This window comes from Callithrix jacchus, chromosome 1 (assembly GCF_049354715.1).
Source record: "Callithrix jacchus isolate 240 chromosome 1, calJac240_pri, whole genome shotgun sequence".
Classification (NCBI taxonomy): domain Eukaryota; kingdom Metazoa; phylum Chordata; class Mammalia; order Primates; family Cebidae; genus Callithrix; species Callithrix jacchus.
In genome coordinates this window covers 181,110,945-181,131,566 of record NC_133502.1, presented here as the reverse complement: position 1 = coordinate 181,131,566, position 20,622 = coordinate 181,110,945, and the positions used below count along the sequence as shown (strand labels likewise).

The window sequence follows — 20,622 nt, the reverse complement described above, 5'->3', positions numbered from 1 at the left end:
GCTTCCAGGGCGTCGTCCCTCTCAGAGGCCCTGTTGCTCCATGACCCTCCCCGGGCCAGGCCTGTGCCACGCGCTTCACATGCATGATTGCACCTGGTCCTTTCTGTTACTGTCCCTGCTTCACAGATGCATACCCAGGGCAGGCGTGAGGCAGGCTGGGGCCTGGAGCCGTTCTGCGTGGCTGCCCAGTCTGCAGACACAGCCCTCTTGCTAGGCTCCGCATCAGTCTTCCACTTTTAATACAGCAAGCCTGAATATGGGATCAGCCGCCTATTTCCTTTTTGGCCTTGGGGCCAAACTGCAATTTAAAAGATGCCTGAGGTTTTATCAAGATCTAGAGGCTTTGGGGGCAGTGGGAAGTTTGGTTTATTGCCAGGGCTTAAATCAGCCAGCTCAGGCCTGGCCATGACACTCTGGACACCCATAAAATCCAACATCCCCGATCGCCCTGCACTTTCCCTCCCAGGCCCTGCATTTAGACCCCGACTGGCCCCTGACCTCAGTTGCAGGTCTTTAGTATTTATCTGCTCTTTCAGGGCCTGAGGCTTGGACGCAGCCAGCCAGAGCCCAGGTCCCCACTTGGCCACATGCTAGCTATTAACCTCAGCATGTGACTTTAAGCTTCGGAGCCTTAGCCTCCTCGCCTCGGAGACAGAGTGACTCACTGCTACCATGTGGGGTTATTGAGAGTACGGATGTGAAATGGGATAACTCACAAAAGCACCTAGACTTGGACTGGGCACGGTGGCTTATGCCCGTAATCCCAGCACTTCGGGAGGCCAAGGCAGGCGGATCACTTGAGGCCAGGAGATAGAGACCAGCCTTGCCAACATGGCAAAACCCCGTCTCTGCTAATTTTTGAAAATACAAAAATTAGCAGGGTGTGGTGGCACGTGCCTGCAATCCCAGCTACTCAGGGAGGCTGAGGCAGAAGATTGCTTGAACCTGGGAGGCAGAGGTTGCAGTGAGCTGAGACTGTGAAACTGCACTCCAGCCTGGGCAACAGTGAGACTCTGTCTCAAAAAAATACAATAAAATACAGTTGAAAAAAAAAAAAGCACCTGGGCTGGCACCCAAGAAGGACTGAGGATGTGTGAGCTGTCGATGTTATCACTGACGCTGTCTGGGAACTCTATCTTTAGGATAACTTCTCCCCTCTACTCTCCCAGCCATTGGACTGTGGTCAAACCGCCCACATTTATTTTTTTTCACCACCCTAAGGCATCTTTTCCTAGGACTTCTTTGAGGAGAGGAGGGGAAGAAGACAGAGTCGGTTTTCAAAAAAACCTCCCCATTGTCTTACTTTCCCCTACCCTAAGTGTGTTCACTGGTGCCCATGTACTTTGCATCTCTGAGGGTAACAAGTCAGGCTGTGTTTGCAGTCTTGAGCCATTTTACTGGCACTTTTGCCAGAATTCTGTTTGAATGAACTCAGGGAATCATTTTATGCTGTTTATGGGCAAGAGCCTGCTGGCCCCGTGTCTGGTAGCCTCATGTCAGATGGCGTTGGGTCCCCACCCCACCAACCTCACAGGGGCTGGAGGATGGAGGCTGACAAGTGGGGACACTCAGAAACCAGAAGGAGCCTGGGCAACATAGTGAGACCCTCTCTCTACAAAAAAAAATTTAAAGATTAGCTGCACGCCTATAGTCCCAGCTACTTAGGAGGCTGGGATGGGAGGATCACTTGAAGCTAGGAGGTGGAGGCTGCAGTGAGCCATGACTGTACCATTGCACCCGAGCCCGGGCAACAGAGTGAGACCCTGTCTCAAAAACAAAACAAAAAAGCTTCAAGGGAGACGTTGAGGAAGATGGTCCTCCCCAAATTCCTTCCCAAGCCAGTGGGATTCTTTCTAGCTCATTGGAGATTTGTTCTCCTGGGGATGAGCTAGAATCTGAAGAAGAAATTGGGGACCCCCAAATTCCATCAACTCCCAAAATTCAACATGAGACTCTTGCTATCTCTAGAAATTAGAAGGGTGTAGCTGATGCCCAAACCAGCTGTCTTACTCATTTATTCTGGTTGATTTTCAACAAAATAGTGAAATATTTTTGCATATAGTCAGGGAGAAGAATCTTCTGGATTAGACTGAAAAGCCTCTGGAGCGGGAAGGATGAAGGGGGCACCAGGCTGGGGGTTCCCAGGTTGCAGGATTGGTCCTGTTGGAAGTGTCAGCTTCGGTCACCCCTTCACTGCTGGCCTCTCTAGGCCCCACCATGGACATCCCAGACTCTGAGTGCTGCTCTAGGAACCTGGCCACTATTCCTCCATCACTCCCCACATACACACATCCCTCCCTTTCTCTCAATCTGCCCCAGACCTTCAGCTCTGGCTATTCGTGACTTGCCAGTATTTGAGCAGCAATGTCACCTCCCGAGCAGATGCCTAAGAATTCTATACCTCTGAGGTGCCAGATCATGTTAAACCAAGTAAGCTCCTGCTTCTTTTTTTCCTTTGAGACAGTCTTGCTCTGTCACCCAGGCTGGAGTACAGTGGCACAATCTCTGCTCTCTGCAATCTTCACCTCCGAGGCTGAAGTGACTCTTCTGGCTCAGCCCCCTGAGTAGCCGGGATTACAGGTGCCTGCCATCATGCCCAGCTAATTCTTGCGTTTTTAGTAGCGACAGGGTTTCACCATGTTAACCAGGCTGGTCTCAAGCTCCTGACCTCAAGTGATCCACCCACCTTGGCCTCCCAAAGTGCTGGGATTACAGGTGTGAGCCACTGCCAAGCTCCTGCTTTCATCCCTGCAGCAAGTCAACTCGTCTGCATACTGATCCGTGTATAATGGGGGGTGTCTGTATTTAGAGGGAAGTGTCAACCCCATCAGGGCTTCTGAATTATCCTTCCTATTGCCGTGTTTCCGCGTGTGACACATTCCGTTCCTGCACTTGGTGCCCTACACGGTGACATAGGACGATTCTTATTCTGATGCAAGGAAGCGACAGGATTCTTAAAATACATCACTGGTGTAGAGACCCTCGGGAGGGGCAGTAGATCTGGCACCTGTCCTTCCTGGGGTCAGATACACCTTGCGGAGTTCAGCCCATCCTCATTTTAAGCAGGCAAGCCTGGTGGAGAGGCAGAGGTGGCGGGTGGACAGGCTAGGAGCCCGCTTGGGGGTTTAGCAGAGAGTTAACTTCTCGGCCAGCTCTGATTTGTAAGAGAGCTTAAAGGTGGGAAAGAAAATCCTTTGCTTAGATTCAGCAGCTTTCACTAATCAGCTGCATCTCTGGGTGTCACTGCTTGGCTGGCTGCTGAGATAGATTTTTTTCCCTCCATCTCCTGTTCTATTAGGGAGCCAGGGGCCCAGGAGACCTGAGGCAGGGTTAGTCTTCCACGAACAGAGGAGCCTGATCCCAGCGTTCAGAGCAGAAGAGCTTGTAAATCAAACTGTTAGCTTAATAGCTTGGGCCATTATTCTAAAGCAGTGGGGCTGAAACCAAAAGCCAAATGAAAATATAGTCAATTTGTTCATACTTTAGTGACTGAACGACTATGTAATGTTGGTGGGTATTGTCGGTGCAGAGAGACGAGAACTGTGGGGGGAGAGGAGGGTGGGAGGAGGACGTGGAGAGTCCCCCCTCCCATGCTTGGGCAAGCCTCCTTCTAAAATTGATGTTGGGTCTCTAATTACAACGTAGACTTGTTATAATAAAGATCCAGGCTCTGGAAGTCAGAAGGCTTCACCACTGGGGCACAGCGCTGACCTTCATGCCTGAGGGAAGCTGAGCAAGCAAAGCCGGGCTTGGCCAGCAGCATGCCAGCGTTTGGTGAGACATCAGGAAGAACTGAGCTCAAAGCAGGGGTATGAACACTGGGAAGAACACCTGGGGAAGAACGCAGGCTCTCCATCTTTCAAAAACATTTTTTAAAAAAAATAGCCTTACTGGGCCGGACGTGTTGGCTCACGCCTATAATCCCAGCACTTTAGGAGGCCAAGGCAGGTGGATCACCTCAGGTCAGGAGTTTGAGACTATCCTGGCCAGCATGGTGAAACCCCATCTCTACTAACAATACAAAGATTAGCCAGGCGTTGTGGTGTGCACCTGTAGTCTCGGCTGCTCAGAAGGCTGAGGCAGGAGAATCATTGAACCCAGGAGGCAGAGGTTTCAGTGAGCCGAGATCGCACCACTGCACTCCAGCCTGGGCAACAAGAGTGAAACTCCATCTCAAAAAAAAAGCCTTACTGGTTTTGGAAAAGCTACATCTACTTGTTGAAAAAAATGCAAACTATACAGAAAAGAGCATCAGAGCAAGTAAAATCAGCTGCAACCTCACCCTGGCAAAGACCAGCACTGTCCCTCCTTCCAAACGTCTGTATGCCTCGTGCAGACGCTTGGAGTTGCTCGGGTGCATCTATCCAGACAGGTCCCGTGGCACAGACTCTTGCCCAACAATCTGTATTAAAGTGCCAGTAAGTACAGATCAAAGCCATGGTTTTCAGGGCTGCATAGTATCTCACTGTGTAAACCTCCTAACGTGTACGTGAGCCATCTCTTTGCCAATGGCATCCAGTCTTTCTCTACTGTCATTGGCCATATGCTTTTGGGGGCACTCACTCTCTGTCTTTGGGCAGAAGAATATACCGTCTGCTTGGCGTGGCCTTCCAACGAACACGTAGGTGGCCGTGCACGGTGGCTGGTTGAGAACCGGAGGAAGTGCTGTTAGCCAGGACTCCAGGGAGGGCCGCTTAGGCAAGCAGGGGCACTTGGAGAGCCCTGAGGAGGTTTCTGCAGAAGGCATGGGAACAGGGTGGGCCGGCCCACACAGGGTTACGTTCAGTGGGGCTGTGGTTATGGGAGTGGCCTCCACCTCTCAAGCAAGGTTGGTGTCTCTGGACCATTTCAGGCTACGAACATGGGGCCCCTGGGAACACCCGGTGACACCTAGGGCAGAGCTTTTCCAGACTTCTCGACCCAGACTTCTCGACCCAGACGTCCAGCTCTGCACAACTGCCTGTGTGTCGGTCTGTCTGTCCACGTCACCCCATGCCAGCGGCCAGCAGCCCCAAGGCGGCAGTCACACCCGAATCTGGCCTGTTTGTCAGCATAGCGTCAGTGTGGGGACAGGGCCTGGCGTGAAGGTGCATGTGGAAAAGATTTGTGAATGAGTAGGTGAATGAATGAATGAACACAAACATCCTCATGGCAGCTGCCACTTACAGGCAGTTGATATGGACCAGGTGTTCGGCTAAGTGTGGTTCACACACGTCCTCTCCAGATCCTCCCAGCAGCCCTGCCAGGGGAGCATTTGTTAGCCCATTTTACAGAAGAGGAAGTGGGTATCAGACAGGTCAAGACACCTGACAGGTAGGTGTGACGGGGTTGCCACTTGACCATGTCTGGCTGTCCCTAGAGTCATGCGTGCCCACAGACATACCACACTGCTCCCTGCTGGCCTTGCTGTCTGCCCTGCAGACCCAGAACACCTGGCCAGAGGTCAAGAGAGCATCCCTATCCCCCCAGGGCAGGGGGGCATCAGCCCCAGCCCAGCGACGCCTCCACTCGGGCATGGGTGACAATGAGTCCATGTTCCATCCCCAAAATGGGAACCTGAGGAAGGATCTGAGCTGTTCCCCCTGCTGGCTCACTCTGGGTGTGGAATCTGCACCTCCAAGAGCCCCCATCCCCTCCCACATGGCTTCTGGGCCAATGAACTGGGAAACACAGAATCTTGGATTGGAAGGGACCCTCAAGCACTAGTCCCTGGCTGGGTGCGGTGGCTCACATCTGTAATCCCAGCTCTTGGGAGCCCTAGGCGGGCGGATCACGAGGTCAGGAGATGGAGACCATCCTGGTTAACATGGTGAAACCCTGTCTCTCCCAAAAATACGCATAAAAAAATTAGCTGGCCATGGTGACATGCACCTGTAGTCCCTGCTACTTGAGAGGCTGAGGCAGGAACCCAGAAGGCGGGGGTTGCTCTGAGCCAAAATCATACCACTGCACTCAAGCCTGGTGAAAGGGCGAGACTCCATTTCAAAGAGAGAGCGAAAAAAGAACTAGTCCTACCCACTCATTTTCAGAAGAGGAAACTGAGGCCTGGCAAGCCCAGGCATAGCTGTTCTGGCAGGAGGGCCCCTCATGGCTGCTGGCTGAGTCCTACCTGGGCCCCGGACATCCGTGGCAGTTGCTGGTGGTACAGACCAGAAAGAAAGCATCTCTGTACTGCCCTGCCTGGAAGGAACGCATGGTGGGGGATGTGGCCTCTTCCCTCCTTGGTCCTTCTCCTCTCTCGACCCTGTAAGTGGCCCGGGTCATCAGGGCGGGGGTCTGGGCAGCCCCTCTGGCAGGGCAGCCCCCTCGTGGCTGGCGGGGTCGTGCGGCAGCCGCGCCCTGCCTGCTGCTTTTCTGTGTGAAAGGTGTTTAATTATTTCTGACAGAGTTCAGCGTCGACATCTGTCCGTGAGCGGGGGGAGTCCATTTAGGTTATCCATCACTGTGACAGGTTCAACTTTTTTGGAAGCGCTTTTCCCTTCATAATGGGGCTGGGGTGGGGGTGGCAGATCAGCAGCAACGCCAGGCACAGACAAAGGCCGTCCCGGGGCTTCACGCACCACAGACACTGCAGACAGCAGCTCCCGGTGGGGAGTAGCCCTGGCCGCCCGCCCGAACCTCTGAGTCCAGGCCCGGTTGGTGGCTGCTGGGATGGTGGGTGCTTGGGCGCTTGGTTTGGGAAGCGGAGAAAAGTGAGGGGGGAGTTTCATCCCGTCTGTAACAGGTTTTTCAATTCTTCTGTCATTCTGGGCTGTACTGGCGTTTCGGTCTCTCATCTCCTTATTCATTCATTCCACAGATGTATTTACTGACCCCCCCACTCCATGCCAGGCACCCTGCGGGGCTCTGGGGACAAGGTGTGGAATGGATAGGCGTGGTTCTGGGGGGCTCACATTTTATTGAGCGAGATGAAAACATTGCCCAGATAATTAATTGCAGAGTTAAGTGGTGTGAAGGGGAAGAAAGGATCCCTTTGGTGGTGAGAATGGGGACCTCTGGGTGGGGCCTGGAGGTGAGGGAAGGGGTCCTCAGGAGGCCCTGGGGCTGGGAAGCCCCAGATTGGACCCAGGAAGCCCCAGATTGGACCCAGACTCCACTTCTGACCTCTCCGAGCCTCAGTTTCCACATCAGTAGAAGGGGGACATGTTATCTCTAAGATGAGGCAGGCCGAGCCCCGGGTGCATTCTAATGGCTCAGTAAATACTTTTTGCTAATGTTACTTCCTGACAAGGAGGGGACTGCATGTGACACCCCTAACAGCAGCACCTGTGGGTCTCCGGGTCTCTGCTGGGTTGGACAGGGTGGCATCCTAGGATGCACGTCGCACAAGCCCTCGTTTCCCTTGGCCCCAGGTTTCTGGCCAATGGGATAGGGTGACAGCTGCAGCTTTAACTGCCAGGATCCCGCAAATATCCTCAGAAAGGGGGAAAAGCCCTGGATAGATACTGTGACTTGCATTTTTACTTTCTTTCTCATTATTTTGCTGGCCCAATACGTCCTGTGTATCGGCTTGGGCCCTGCCATCAGACACACCTGGGTTCCAGGCCTGGCCATTCTGTGGCTAAGGAAGGTGCTCCCCCTCGGCCTCTCATCTGCAAAATCCGCTCAGGAGCTTGTTCTGAGGATGAAATGAAGTAACATGCACACATGACCTCACACAGTGCCTGCACCGAACAGGAGGCCGTCACTCCTGGTTTGCTATCGTCCATAACCGTATTTCAGAACGATAGTCTCAAGACTGGCAGACCTTGAGTGGTCAAATCCCCTTCTTGAAAATGGAAACTCATTCTATGTGTGTTTAGCTCCTACTCCGGGCCAGGCACGGTGGGACACAGGTGAGTGAGATGGGCACTCCCAGAGCAGGTGCAGCAGTGTTACCGAGAGCCCTTTCCTTGCTCTGCTGGGGAGAGACCACCTGAGCCTCCCATGTCCATAGTCTTGGGCTGTAAATCAGAGAGGAGGGGGCTAAGTGTGATGGCCTGAAGCAGAGTGCTGCAGAGGTCAGCCCATGCCAGTGGAACGCTGGGTCCTGGTCCCTCCTCAGGCAGCATCCCCACGGACTGCAGGGATTCTCAGAGAGAAAAGAGCAGGGAGGTGGCCAGGCATGGTGACTTACACCTGTAATCCCAGCACTTTGGGAGGCCCAGGCAGGAGGATCACTTGAGCCCAGGAGTTCGAGATCAGCCTGTCCAACATGGCGAAACCTCATCTCTGCAAAAAATACAAAAATTAGCTGGACATGGTCGTGCAAGCCTGTGGTCCCAGCTACTTGAGAGGCTGAGGCAGGAGGATCACCTGAGCCCGGGAAGTTGAGGCTGCAGTGAACGTGATTGCACCACTGCATTCCAGCCTGGGTAACAGAGTGAGACTCTGCCTTAAAAAAAAAAAAAAAAAAAAAAAAAAAAAGGCAGGGAGGAAAGGCCGCAGCCAGAGCCAGGATGGAGGCTGTGGATGGAATCTGCTGAGTGTGAGAGAGAGCAAGGGACGCGGAGCAACGTGGTTGGAAAAGGCAGAGAAGCTAGAGATGAGTTATGCTGTGAGAGGGCCGGAGGTGTGAGAGGAGCTGCGGTGACTCCTGCTACCTCCCAGACGTGCTCAGCCCTGTTCCTCCCTTGACGTCTGCTGTGCACGGAGGTGGCGTGTTGACGGGCGCCAGGGCGCATGGTCACTGACATATGCTGGCAGAGGCCACTTGGGCAGGACATGAGAGGCCGCATCAAGGCGGGCAGAGAAGGTTTCTCCAGTGAAGCTCTACAGCCTGTTCGTGTGCATTAGGCTCAGAAAGGCACCGGCCCCTTCATTGTTTAAATTGCAGTTTAACGCGGCACAGCAGCCAGGCCTGGCTGGCTGGGAACATTGCTTTGTGCAGCTGTCTTCCTGGGGCTGGGCAAGTGCCTTGTGGCCTCCTAGAAAGGCTCCCTCTGCCTGAGCTGGGCACATAAGGCTTCCCTGGTCCTGTCCTGAAGCCAGTGTTCCCAAATCTTCCATTTCCCTTTCTCCGTACAGTGTCCCCGGCTCTTCCATTGCTCTTTCCCTGCCAAATGCTGCCGAAGATGAATCCCTGTCTGGGTGCTACAGGGCTACATGGCTGAGTGAACACCAGCTGAGTTCTGAGGCCAGGACGTGGCCCATTCCCTGGTTCCTTATCTAGGTCCATCTGGGTACATGTCATGCACTTTCCTCAGCCCATGGTAGACCTTTGCTCCTCTCTCCCTGGGGACATCACTTTGTGGGAAGTTCATGCTGGTTGGCATGCATCTGTCTTGCACCCCAAAATTCCCAGCACAGGATCTGATGCATCAACTACCCCTTCCCTGGAGGGAGATTTGGCACAGACAGCCCTTGCCCGACATGGACAGGCTCCAACCCTGGTGAACAGCCTCTGCCCCAAATGGACAGCTCCTGCCCCAGGAAGATGGCCTCTGCCTTAGATGGACAGTGACGCAGCCTCTGCCCCCACATAGTCCGGGTTCAGCTCAAAACTCTGCCACTCCACAGCATCTACCATGTTTCCCGTCCATCAAATCGGCTGGGTAGCAGCAGCTGCCCCATCAGTGAATGTGGAAAGTCACGGAGATGATACACATGGGCTCAGCTCCAGGCCTTAGGAAGTGCTTGAGAAACATTAGCTCTTGCTATTGCTAATTGATGGTGAGAAACCCACAGAACTTAGAGACCACAGGTAAAGGCCTGGCAAGGTGAGTGGCAGCCAGCACAGTGCAGGGAGGGACATGGATGAAGGTGACACTGACCTTCTGGAAGTGAGGCATGTGCCAGAGGGTGTCCAGCTTCACAGGTGGCTTGTACTTCCTCAGCTGACTGCTCCGGGTCTCATACAGCTTCCCAAGGATCACCTGCAGGCCAGGGAGAGGCAAAGGTGGGATGGTCGCCTGGCTACTTAGAGAAGCCTGTGCTGAAGGGGAGCAGAGACAGAGGGCTGTGATTCTTGGTGTGGCAAGATCCTGGGTCACTTTCCTTCTGGCCCCAGCCCTTCTCTAGGGCTATTTCACAGTACCTGCCTCCGTGGTCCTGTCTCTGGCCACAGCTCAGAAGACTGGGACTCCAGGACACCCAGAACATTCCAGTCTCTGGAACACATGGGATTCCTGCGTGCAGCCACCCCAAGGGCATGGATAGTGTCTCAGTCATCCTTGAACTTGTCCTCCATGGCTAATGCAGTCCCAGTGTGTCCTAGGGACTCCACAGTGTTTGAATGAAGAAATGCACAATTCAAGGGGTTACTGCCTCTTAGAGCAGTCCTCCACAGCCTGCTCATGCAGGAGGAATGAGAGCTTCTGTGGGGGACTGAGGGACCCCCAACCATGGTAGTTCTGCAGGTGGGATTTCAGAGGCACAGTGGAAGCCCCTCTGCTGCTGACCTGCATGCCTGTGCCCACTACCACGTGGCAGCAAGTCCACAGTGAAAGCCCTGTAGCTCATAAGGTCTGTTCTGGACTGACCCAAACGTCATATGTTGAAGCCCTAACCTCCCCTGCGTCTGTATTTGGAGACGGGGCCAGAAGAGGTAATTAAAGCTAAACGAAGTCCTAAAGGTGGGCCCTGATGTGACAGGACTGGTGCCCTGGTACGAAGAGGATGAGAGACCAGAGCTGTCCCCACCATGTGGGGACATGGTGAGGAGGCGCCCGTCTACAAGCCAGGAAGAGAGGCCCCAGGAGGAACCAACCCGTGAGCACCTTGGACTTGGACATCCAGCCTCCAAAACTGTGAGAAAATAAATTTCTATTGTTTAAGCCCCCCAGCCAGTGGTATTTGTTATAGCAGCCAGAGCAGACTAAGACAGGGTTCAAGGCCTCCAACTTCAGAATTGCTGGGAAAGGGGGCTGGACTCAGCATTGTCAATGTGCTCCCCAGGGAATTTCAGAGCAGAGTCAAGCCTGACAGCCACCTCCTTAGCCTATGGCTGTGATCCTTGTCCAAATCCAGAAATCCGCTGGGGCTTTCACAGGTCAGCCCCACCTTTATGCTAGAGCAAAGAGTAGGGACCCCATCTGGGGAGTTGATGAGACGGGCGAGGCAGGAGAGGATGCTAGTCCCCAAGGGAGCCAGAGAGGATGTGTCACTGCAGGAGGGGTGTGAAGACTAGACACAGGATGGAGCGGGAGAGCATCTTCATGATGTCCAGATCCACGGGGCTGGCTCACTGCGCAGCAAGGACATGACTCAACAGCTTACAGTTACTGAGTGCCTGCCTGAGGTTCTTACCATTCATTCATTCATTCTTACCAGCACTCACTCATTCATTCATCAACAAGTTTCCATTGGGCATTCACCTGCCAGACGTTGTTTTAGGGGCTGGGGACACATCACTGAATACAGTCTTTGTCCTCTTGGAGCTAACGAAATGTCAGGTGGTGAGAAGTGCTTAACAACGACAACTGAAGCCAGGTAAGAGGTCGCAGGATGGCAGAGAGGAGATGGTGTTTTAGGGACGACTGGGGAAGGCCCCTTGGTAAGGTGACATTCAAGGAGAGGATGGAGGTGGTGGACGTCTGGGAGGAGCTTTCCTGGAAGGGAGCAGCAAGTGCAAAGGCCCTGGGGTAGGAGTCTCCTGGGATGGGAGCATTCTGGGTGCATTGGAGAAACACGGAGGTGGGTGGGGGACAGTGGGACCTGTGTGGGAGAGGCAGCCAGACCAGGGGGCCTTAGAGCACAGTAGTCTTAGGCTCTGTTCTGGATTCCTTCAGAAGCCTCTGGAAGGCAGAGTAGTGACATGATCCCACTTGGGCTTTGAAAGGCTCCCCCCGTGGGCTGCAGAGGGCAGAGCCAGGGAACCATGTGGATGCTGAGCACACAGGTGGGGGCAACTCAACAGCCAAGGTGAGTGATAGGAGGGGTGGAGTCCAGTGAAGTTGGGGTCAGCTGCTGGCTTTGCTGAGGCCTCAGAAATAGGGCCTGGGACACGGGGAAACCAGGTGTGTTTTTGGCCTTCACAGCCGGAAACCACGAGAGGTGCCACTGAGATGGGAAGTATGTGGTTGGGGGTGGGTTTGGAAGTGGGACTTGGTGGCTTGAGATGTGTGAGGGGCGGGACACAGGCGGCCGGGGATGGGCTGGAGGCCCTGGTCTGGGAGTCATCAGTGTTGGCTGCAGCCAGAGGCACAGAGCTGGTTCAGAGCAGTCCTGGGGGACTGTCAAGGACAGAGGCCTGGCAGGGAACCCTGGGGCCCTCAAGGCTGCCAAGTCCTTTGTTCCCGGGCTCAGCTGGGAGGGGCCTGTGCATGAGCTCACAGGGTCTCAGGTCTCCTTTGTGTACTTTGTCTTAAATCGGGATTCCAAACTGTAGACGTTTCAGGCCCAACAAAACACGGGTCTGCCCTGGGGTTCACCAGGCTTGTTTCCTCTTTCCCCAGAGTCTTCCAGAGGGGATGCCTGGTAAACCTTCAGCATCACCTCCCCTGGTGTGAAGCACACAGAAGGCACAGTCAGCAAATAAAGACTGAACCAGGTTTAATCGAAGGTGCCACCACCCCAGTAAACCACTTTTATTGATTTATTTTGTTGTATTAATTTTATTGAATGTGTCTGTGGATCACTTACAAGTCCCCCCTTTTTTTGGAGATGGAGTCCTCTGTCGCCCAGGTTGGAGTGTAGTGGAGCAATCTCGGCTCACTGCAGCCTCCACCTCCCGGGTTCAAGCGATTCTCCTGCTTCAGCCTCCCGAGTAGCTGGGATCATAGACGCGCACCACCACACCTGGCTAATTTTTGTATTTTTAATAGAGGTGGGGTTTCACCATGTTGGCCAGGCTGGTCTCAAACTCCTGGCCTCAGGTGATCCACTGGCCTTGGCCTCCCAAATGCTGGGATTTCAAGCATGAGCCGTCATGCCCAGCCATATCTAGAAGGTTTTGAAACTATCTTTGAACTAAAGCAGAGAGGCTGCCTAGTCAGGGGTTATGGAGCCTGGCTTCGGAATTGAGGCAGGCAATATGTCAGCTTTCTGAGCCTCGGCTCCCTCTGGAAATAGGATGCGGATGCCCACGGAGCAGGGTTCTCGCAGGGTTTGCTGAGTTCAGCTCTGAGCAGGATGGTGGCCAAGATGATTGCTCACTCATTGGTAGCTATTGTCACGAATTTCATCTGGGTCCTCACCACCCAAATCAGGACATACCCAGATGCTTACAGGCTTAAGGAGGACCCCTAGGTCTGTGGCAGTGGGGAAGTGGCCTTGCAAACTGACCATCTAAGCAAGGCTGGTAAGTTGTCTATCAACCCCAGACCATAGCCTCCCAGCGTTCGGTGGGTTTGTAGCCATTTGTAGGACAATAGAGCAGCTACAGGGAATCTTGGAGCAACATTACAAGGGTGGTACAAGTGTCTTCTGAGTCCCTGCTCCGTGCTAAGTGATGGAATTCACAATACCTCCAAATCTGCCACCTTGGCATCCTGAAAACGGGCAGAACTAGGATGGTCTGTTTCACAACCCCTGCCCTTCTCCCCTCAAGCAGGTTATGAGACCCTCATTCGAGAGGTGCCGCCCCAAACGTACAAGTAAAGAACATCCTGAAAACTGAACAGCCCTTGCGAACTTTCCCCCAGTTTTTCACCATAAAATCACATGATTCATCCAATTCTGTTGCTCCACAACTATCCTATTCTCTTCCTCATCAAACCTAGCATAAAAATAATGTGTTTGGCCCGGCACCGTGGCTCATGCCTGTAATCCCAGCACTTTGGGAAGCCAAGGTGGGCACATCATCTGAGGTCGGGAGTTCGAGACCAGCCTGGCCAACATGGTGAAACCCTGTCTCTACTAAAAATGCAAAATTAGCCGGGTGTGGTGGCGCATGCCTGTAATCCCAGCTGCTTGGGAGGCTCAGGCAGGAGAATTGCCACTGCACTCCAGCCTGGGCAACAAGAGCAAAACTCCATCTCAAAATATATCTATATCTATATCTATATCTATATCTATATCTATATCTATATGCATGTAACCATTTCTTTGGGTCTTCATTTCCTTACGGAGGCTAACGTGCCATGCAAAACCTAAAAACATTTGAATACTTTTCTCTTGCAAATCAGTCTTTTGTGATAGGGCCCTCAGCCATGAGTCTAGGATAGGTAGAAGGAAAGACATTTTCCTCCCCACAGTGACAGTGTAGCGGGCCCTCATTTAATCAGACCCCTTTACACACACAATGCAGAAACCAAGACCCCAACAAAAAGAACTTCACTCAGCCACACCACGTGCAGAGCCGGCGCCTGCTCCAAACCACATGAGCTGTTTTAGGGGGCTCTGCTAGAAAAGGAGGGGCTCTCTCCTAGAGCCGGAAGATGGGATGGGTTTGCCAACACTCAGAGTTGCGTGAAATAGCTGCTAATTAAAACTCCCAGCCCTAAGCAGGGCAAAATGGCTCATGCCTGTAAAACCAGAACTTTGGGAGGCTGAGGTGGATCACCCGGGATCAGGAGTTTGAGACCAGCTTGGCCAACATGGTGAGACCCCGTCTCTGCCAAAAACATAAAATTAGCCAGGCCTGGTGGTGCATGCCTGTAATCCTAGCTACTCAGGGGCAAGGCTTGAACCTGGGAGGTGGAGGTTGCAGCGAGCTGAGATTGCACCATTGCACTCCAGCCTGGGCGACAAGAGCGAAACTCCGTCTCAAAACAAACAAACCAACAAAAACTCCCAGCTCTAATGTGGGACTAGAAAGCAGTTTGTGCTGGTAATGCTCCCCCTGAAACCAGCTATTACCATAGCAAGTGGACTCTTGCTTGAGCCATTAACAAATAAACTAGTCATGGGTTACTCTTAAAATGTTATTACACAATGCCGAGCTCTTTAATGAGCTATCTTCTCTGCAGACTGCTGAGAAGAGCCAGGAGAGGCCTTGGCACCAGCCACACCTGGAAACCCTCGGCCCCCACCCCTTGCGCCTCTCCTGGCCCCTCCTGAGAGTACCAGTGTTTCCAGAAAGACTCCTCTGATCCCCAGGTTGGCCCTAGAACAACACAGGTGCTGTCGCTGAGCCCCAGGCTTTTCCGTAATCAGCAGGAGTGGGACCTGTCTTTCAGGAAAAGCCTGGACTTTCAGGCAGGACACACATCCGTCTGACAGTGTTGGTAAATCACTTAATCTCTCTGAGCCCCAGTTTCCCGTGAAGTAAAACAAACCGAGACGACAGGAGGAGAGACGGACCTCAGGGCATTCTCAGAGAACTAAATGTAAAAACTCAGGGTGCGTGCTGAGCCCAGTCCTCAGCTCAGAGGCTTAGGACCATGCTGGTTGTGATTGTGACAACCAGCCACACTGGAGCCACACCCTCGATGAAGTCTACCAAGCACTATGTGAACACAGAGCGATTCTGATTTTACTGTCAGCAGTCTGGACCTACTGCGGAGGAGGCCAATCTGAGCTCTCCGAAAGTTCGAGTTTCAGAATATTTTAAAGGAAGTAGCATTTTAGTATCTTTTCTTTTGAGACGGAGCCTTGCTATGTGGCCCAAGCTGGAGTGCAGTGGCACAATCTCGGCTCACTGCAACCTCTGCCTCCTGGGTTCAAGCTATTCTCCTGCCTTAGCCTCCCAAGTGTTAGGACCGGCCTTCCCTTCCCCCTACCACAGTCAACTGGAAAAACCCCAACGACAGTGGAAAAGTACTGCCATTAAAGTTTAGCTAGGTTGTAAGACCCCAACCCCCTCCTTCCCTTTTCGCAGCAGGCCTGGAAACACTCCTTTGTTGGGAGATAGCTGATAAGCCGCAAGAAACTCTGCCTGAGAACGAGCACGTCCCCTCTCTCGCTCAACGGCAGTGGAAAAGTACTGACCTCACCCCTTTCCCCTTCCCCCTAACCAACTGCAGTGGAAAATTACTAGCTCCTGCTATATAAGCCACTCAGCCCACCTCCTAGGCGCGGCTACCCACTTCGGTTTGTACAGTGGTGCTTAGTCCGCCCGGAGCTCCTAATAAAGCTTGGACGTTCAATTGGCTTTATTTTTTCTACCATCTGCGCGGCAAGCCTAAAACTACAGCCAGACACCAAGTAGCTGGGATTACAGTCTCCCATCACCATGCCTAGCTAATTTTTGTATTTTTAGTAGAGATGGGGTTTCGCCATGTTGGCCAGGCTGATCTTGAACCAGCTGATCCACCCGCCTTGGCCTCCCGAAGTGTTGGGATTAGAGGCATGAGCCACTGCGCCTGGCCTTGAGTATCTTCAAATGTGTATGACAACACAAACGAAAGGGTAAAGATGGTTTTCCTTCCTTCACTGACCTGAGGTCCACCCCATTGCTAGGGACTCCTATCATCAACAATCGGCAGTGTCTGGACGTACCCAGGACCTCAGCTCAAACTTCCCTGGGCAGGCTCTGCCTTCCCAAGCCTCGACTTCCACACCTGGGAAGGAGGGATTACAATGCCTGCCTTGTGGCTTTACTTAGATAACAAAGTGCTTGTCAAGCTTGGGAGGTGTTTGGAAAGCTGCCTCTTGGTTAATTTGCAATAAAATGTTACAAAGTATAATGTAATGTGTTCTTTATGGCACCCTTTCTGAAGTGAGTTCCTCTTCAACTTTGCCTTATTGGCCTTTTCTCTGTAGATTGTGTGGGCCAGGTGGGGTTAGACTAGAATCTGATTTTGGGTGTGTGAATTTGTGCAGAGGTTTAGGGGGAAGGGTCCCCGTTAAGAATGAGGACACCTGGGTTCTCGTCCCAGCTCAGAGGCACACGGGGCCTATTGGCTGGGAGTCCCCACCCATCTCCTCTATCCTGTGAGCTTACGTAGGGTCTGAACCAGATCATCACCACGATCCTTTCAGCTCTGGATTCTCTGATGCTGTCAGAAGATGCAACCTGATTCCCCCCTACCCCCAACCACCAACACACACACAGTGTCATCTCGATGCTTGCCCCCGGCTGGCCCTGCTCTGTTCTCCACGCCACCAGCTGGCAAGCTGGGAGTGAGGGCTGCGTTTACCTTCTGCTTCTTCTCCAGTTTGATGGCTTTCTGGGCGGCCTTTTGTTCCTGTACCCACAGCTGCAGGTACCGGTGGTGCAGCAGATCGAAGAAGGGTGTTGAAGGCCTGGGGGGAAGAAGTCCAGACAGAGCTTGAGGCCTGGGAAAGACCAGAGGCACCCTCTCCCCACCCCACCCCACCCTGGAGCCTCCTAAACCTCAGGGGCTGCAGGGTGCATCAACCCCAAGACTGTGAAATCCTCTCTCCCAGGCCATAAAAGCCATGAAACAGGTCCCCCATAGAGCCTGGAGTGCTGGGCCTGAGGTGGGGATAGGACTCCTCCTTGCCAAATGTTAGAGGCCTGGTCCTCTGAGCTCTCTTTCTCACTAGGCCTCATCCCTGGGTCCTAACCTTGACCTGCTGAAACCAGTCTTAGCCAAGAGTTCTGCTACATTGATGCCCCAGCCTTCATATCTGATTACCCTTGACAGCTGATCAACTTCCTCATCCGCATCCTTGATAGCCAATGACCTTGGCCTGCCTTTAGCAAGGATCTTCCTGTCCTGACATCTCCTCTTGCTGATTTTCCATCACTGCCCCTGCCCCTCCCTTGGCTCCTCAGCAAAACATCCCCACTTCTGTGGTATCTGGAACTGAACTCAGTTCTATACTGTAGCCTCTTCCTTTTTGGAATAGCATTGAATAAAATGTTTTTACCACCTTTAATTAGTGTCTGGCTCTGGTTCTCATTGACAACGATTTCCAGCCAGGGAGCGCTTACCCAAGGCATCTTGTATGCTCCACCCCTTCCCAACATGAAAATGGACACTAGTATTATTCCCACCGTAGAGATGAGAAGGATAGGATCCCAGAGCAATGCAGGCAACACCGCAAGGCAGACCCGCTCAGCCACAAGCCTCTGCAGCAGCAGGATTTCATGTCCATGAAGCAAATGGCCAACTGCTCCCAGGTGGGGCCTGATCTCTTAACAGGTTGAGAGACTTAATATACAAATGGGCACTGGCCAAACCACAAGTTAAAACAGAACTATGGGCTGGGCATGGTGGCTCATGCCTGTAATCCCAGCACTTTAGGAGGCTGAGGCAGGTGGATCACCTGAGGTCAGGAGTTGGAAACCAGCCTGCCAACATGGTGAAACCCTGTCTCTACTAAAAATACAAAATTAGCCGGGCATGGTGGTATGTGCCTGTAGTCCCAGCTAACTTGGGAGGCTGAGACAGGAGAATTGCTTGAACCTGGGAGGTGAAGGTTGCAGTGAGCCAAGATCACGTCACTGCACTCCAGCCTGGGAAACTCTGTTAAAAAAAAAAAAAGAACTATGAGCCACATCTGCAGCAGCTAGGTCAGGAAACCAGCCCGTTTTGTACAGTAACCAGCCCAGGAAACTGCCTGCTGTGCCAGATTTGTAGGAAGTTAGACTGCGATCTCTACCAACAGTCTAGAAAGCCAAACAAAACCCTTGAAACAGCCAACCCACAATGTCTGGGACTTGGTTGACAATTGCCAGCTCCACTAATTTTTGTACCTGCTTGTAGCTTAGAACAAACCAGAGAAAACTAAATAAGCACCCCTAACCAATCCCATAGGATGCCCCATATATATATATATATATATATATAACAGATATCTAGAATTTGTGATGTATATCATATATATGATACATGTTCATACATTTCTATTTTCAAGAGGAAGAAAATGAAAAGACAAACCAAACTTATTAACTAAGGAGCAACCTAGAATGAGAGAGAGAACGGGGAAGAAGGAAGAGAAAGGAAAGCTCGAACTTGTTGAATGGACTTTGTGTTATAGTTTTGACTTTGGAAACATAAAAAATGGTTTGTTTTTCTAACTGCAAAAGAATTAAAGAGGAAGGGTTAGCATCTACCCCAAATAACAACAGGAGAAAGCAAATGAACCTAATTGTATGTCAAGTTGTGACATAACTACAGATGATTATTTCAAGTAACTATTTATTTATTAATTTATTTGTTGAGGTGGAGTCTTGCTCTGTTGCCCAGGCTGGAGTGCAGTGATGCAATCTCAGTTCACTACAACCTCACCTCCCATGTTCAAGTGATTCTCCCAACTCAGCCTCCCGAGCAGCTGGGATCACAGACACCAGCCACCACAACCAGCTAATTTTTTTGTATTTTCAGCAGAGACAGGGTTTTGCTGTGTTGGCCAGGCTGGTCTCAAACTCCTGACCTCAAGTGATCTGCCCACCTTGGCCTCCCATAGTGCTGGGATTACAGGTGTGAGTCACCATGCCCAGCTTCAAGTGACTTTAAAAGAGATTTGGATAGAATATCCCAAGTGTAATATATCCTGAGGATTAAAAGAACCATGAGGAAATCTGAAGCTGTGTCCTTCTTGCTAATAATAATGTCGATGTTGTTACTTTGAAACTATTATGTATACATTCCAGGATAAAGTAAATTAGTAATTATATAAATGCCAGTAAGAGAAAAAAATACATATATAAAATCAAAGAAGTAGAAAAAAAACCTCTGTAATTTTACATTTGAATTGTAACTAGTACTACTAACTCACTAGTTTTCCTCTTTATAAAAAGTAACATGTTTCCTATTCCTATCTCTGCCCACTGTAAAAGTCTAGAAATGATCATAACTCAGTAGCATTGAGCACCCCTAGTACCCAGACCATGGTCTCTAAGTGCCATTCTCCACTCAAAAGAACCAGGGCTCGCTGGAGAAATGGCTGATCTCTGTGGCCAGGAAGTCCCCATGCCAGAAGCAAGAAGACTGTCAGAGGCTACAGGGGACATGGTAATGGACCACAAGGACCAGCCCAAATTGGCCAAAGACAGGACGATTTGAGCATTGGACAGAATAATGATGGCTGTGAGTTGAAATCCATCATATAGCACTCTCTATATGACATATGGATATATATATGCATAATTCTGGTGGGGAAAAAAGGAAAACCTCTTTGTGCAGTTTGGAGGTTGCTAGGCCACAGAATCATTATTCTGAAAATAAATAACAGAGCATTTCCTTGCCTTTCCTGTACAAACTGCATCTCAGGGTAATCAATAAGCAATAAGGAAAAGTTCTTTATAGAAAAACCAGAGCTCATAAATGCAGGAGGCATGACAGAATTAGTGGGGAAATCACCGTTTTGCAACTCCTAATGAAATAATGGATCTAGGGGACATTCATCTGTGGCTGCTAAAATGATTAGGTGGAGGCCGATGGGGAGCTTCACAACAGATGGGTCATGCTGCAGCAGCTGAACCCAATGACCAGCCCTTTAAATGATCATCATTTTATTATTGCAGTAAATACACACAACATAAATTTTATCCTGATTATCAATCTTGACATAATGGACAGTGACAAATAGTCACTGTGCTGGAAGTGATATGCTAGGAGGTATGCTGAACTGCATATCAAATATGTTTGGGGAAAAAAAAAGTGAACTGGAAGGCAATCAAGCTTCTAGACCAGCATTGTCAAATTTACTTATTTTTCTTTCTTTTTGAGATGGAGTCTCGCTCTGTCGCCCAGGCTGGAGTGTGGCAGTGCAATCCCGGCTCACTGCAACATCCACCTCCCTGGTTCAAATGACTCTCCTGCCTCAGCCTCCCAAATCTGGGACTACAGGCAGCAGCCACCATGCCTAGCTAATTTTTTTTTTTTTTTGAGATGGAGTTTCGCTCTT

General features: G+C 51.5%; 1 protein-coding gene across 2 annotated transcripts in view; it reads right to left on the bottom strand.

Annotated features, from left to right (window-relative positions):
• The window catches only part of CFAP77 (cilia and flagella associated protein 77), a 160,088-nt gene that overhangs the window by 20,830 nt on the left and 118,636 nt on the right, over window positions 1-20,622 (bottom strand). Inside the window, exons 4-6 of one of the 2 annotated variants that reach the window (XM_017977029.5) lie at window positions 16,941-17,046; window positions 9,753-9,854; window positions 7,457-7,618 (exon numbers count right to left, since the gene is read on the bottom strand). In XM_017977029.5, the coding sequence (XP_017832518.2) occupies window positions 7,589-7,618; window positions 9,753-9,854; window positions 16,941-17,046 (238 nt within the window). In that variant the 3' untranslated portion in view covers window positions 7,457-7,588. Of the gene's footprint in view, window positions 1-7,456; window positions 7,619-9,752; window positions 9,855-16,940; window positions 17,047-20,622 lie in introns of those variants that run through there. The other variant, XM_035261255.3, reaches the window with a different exon arrangement.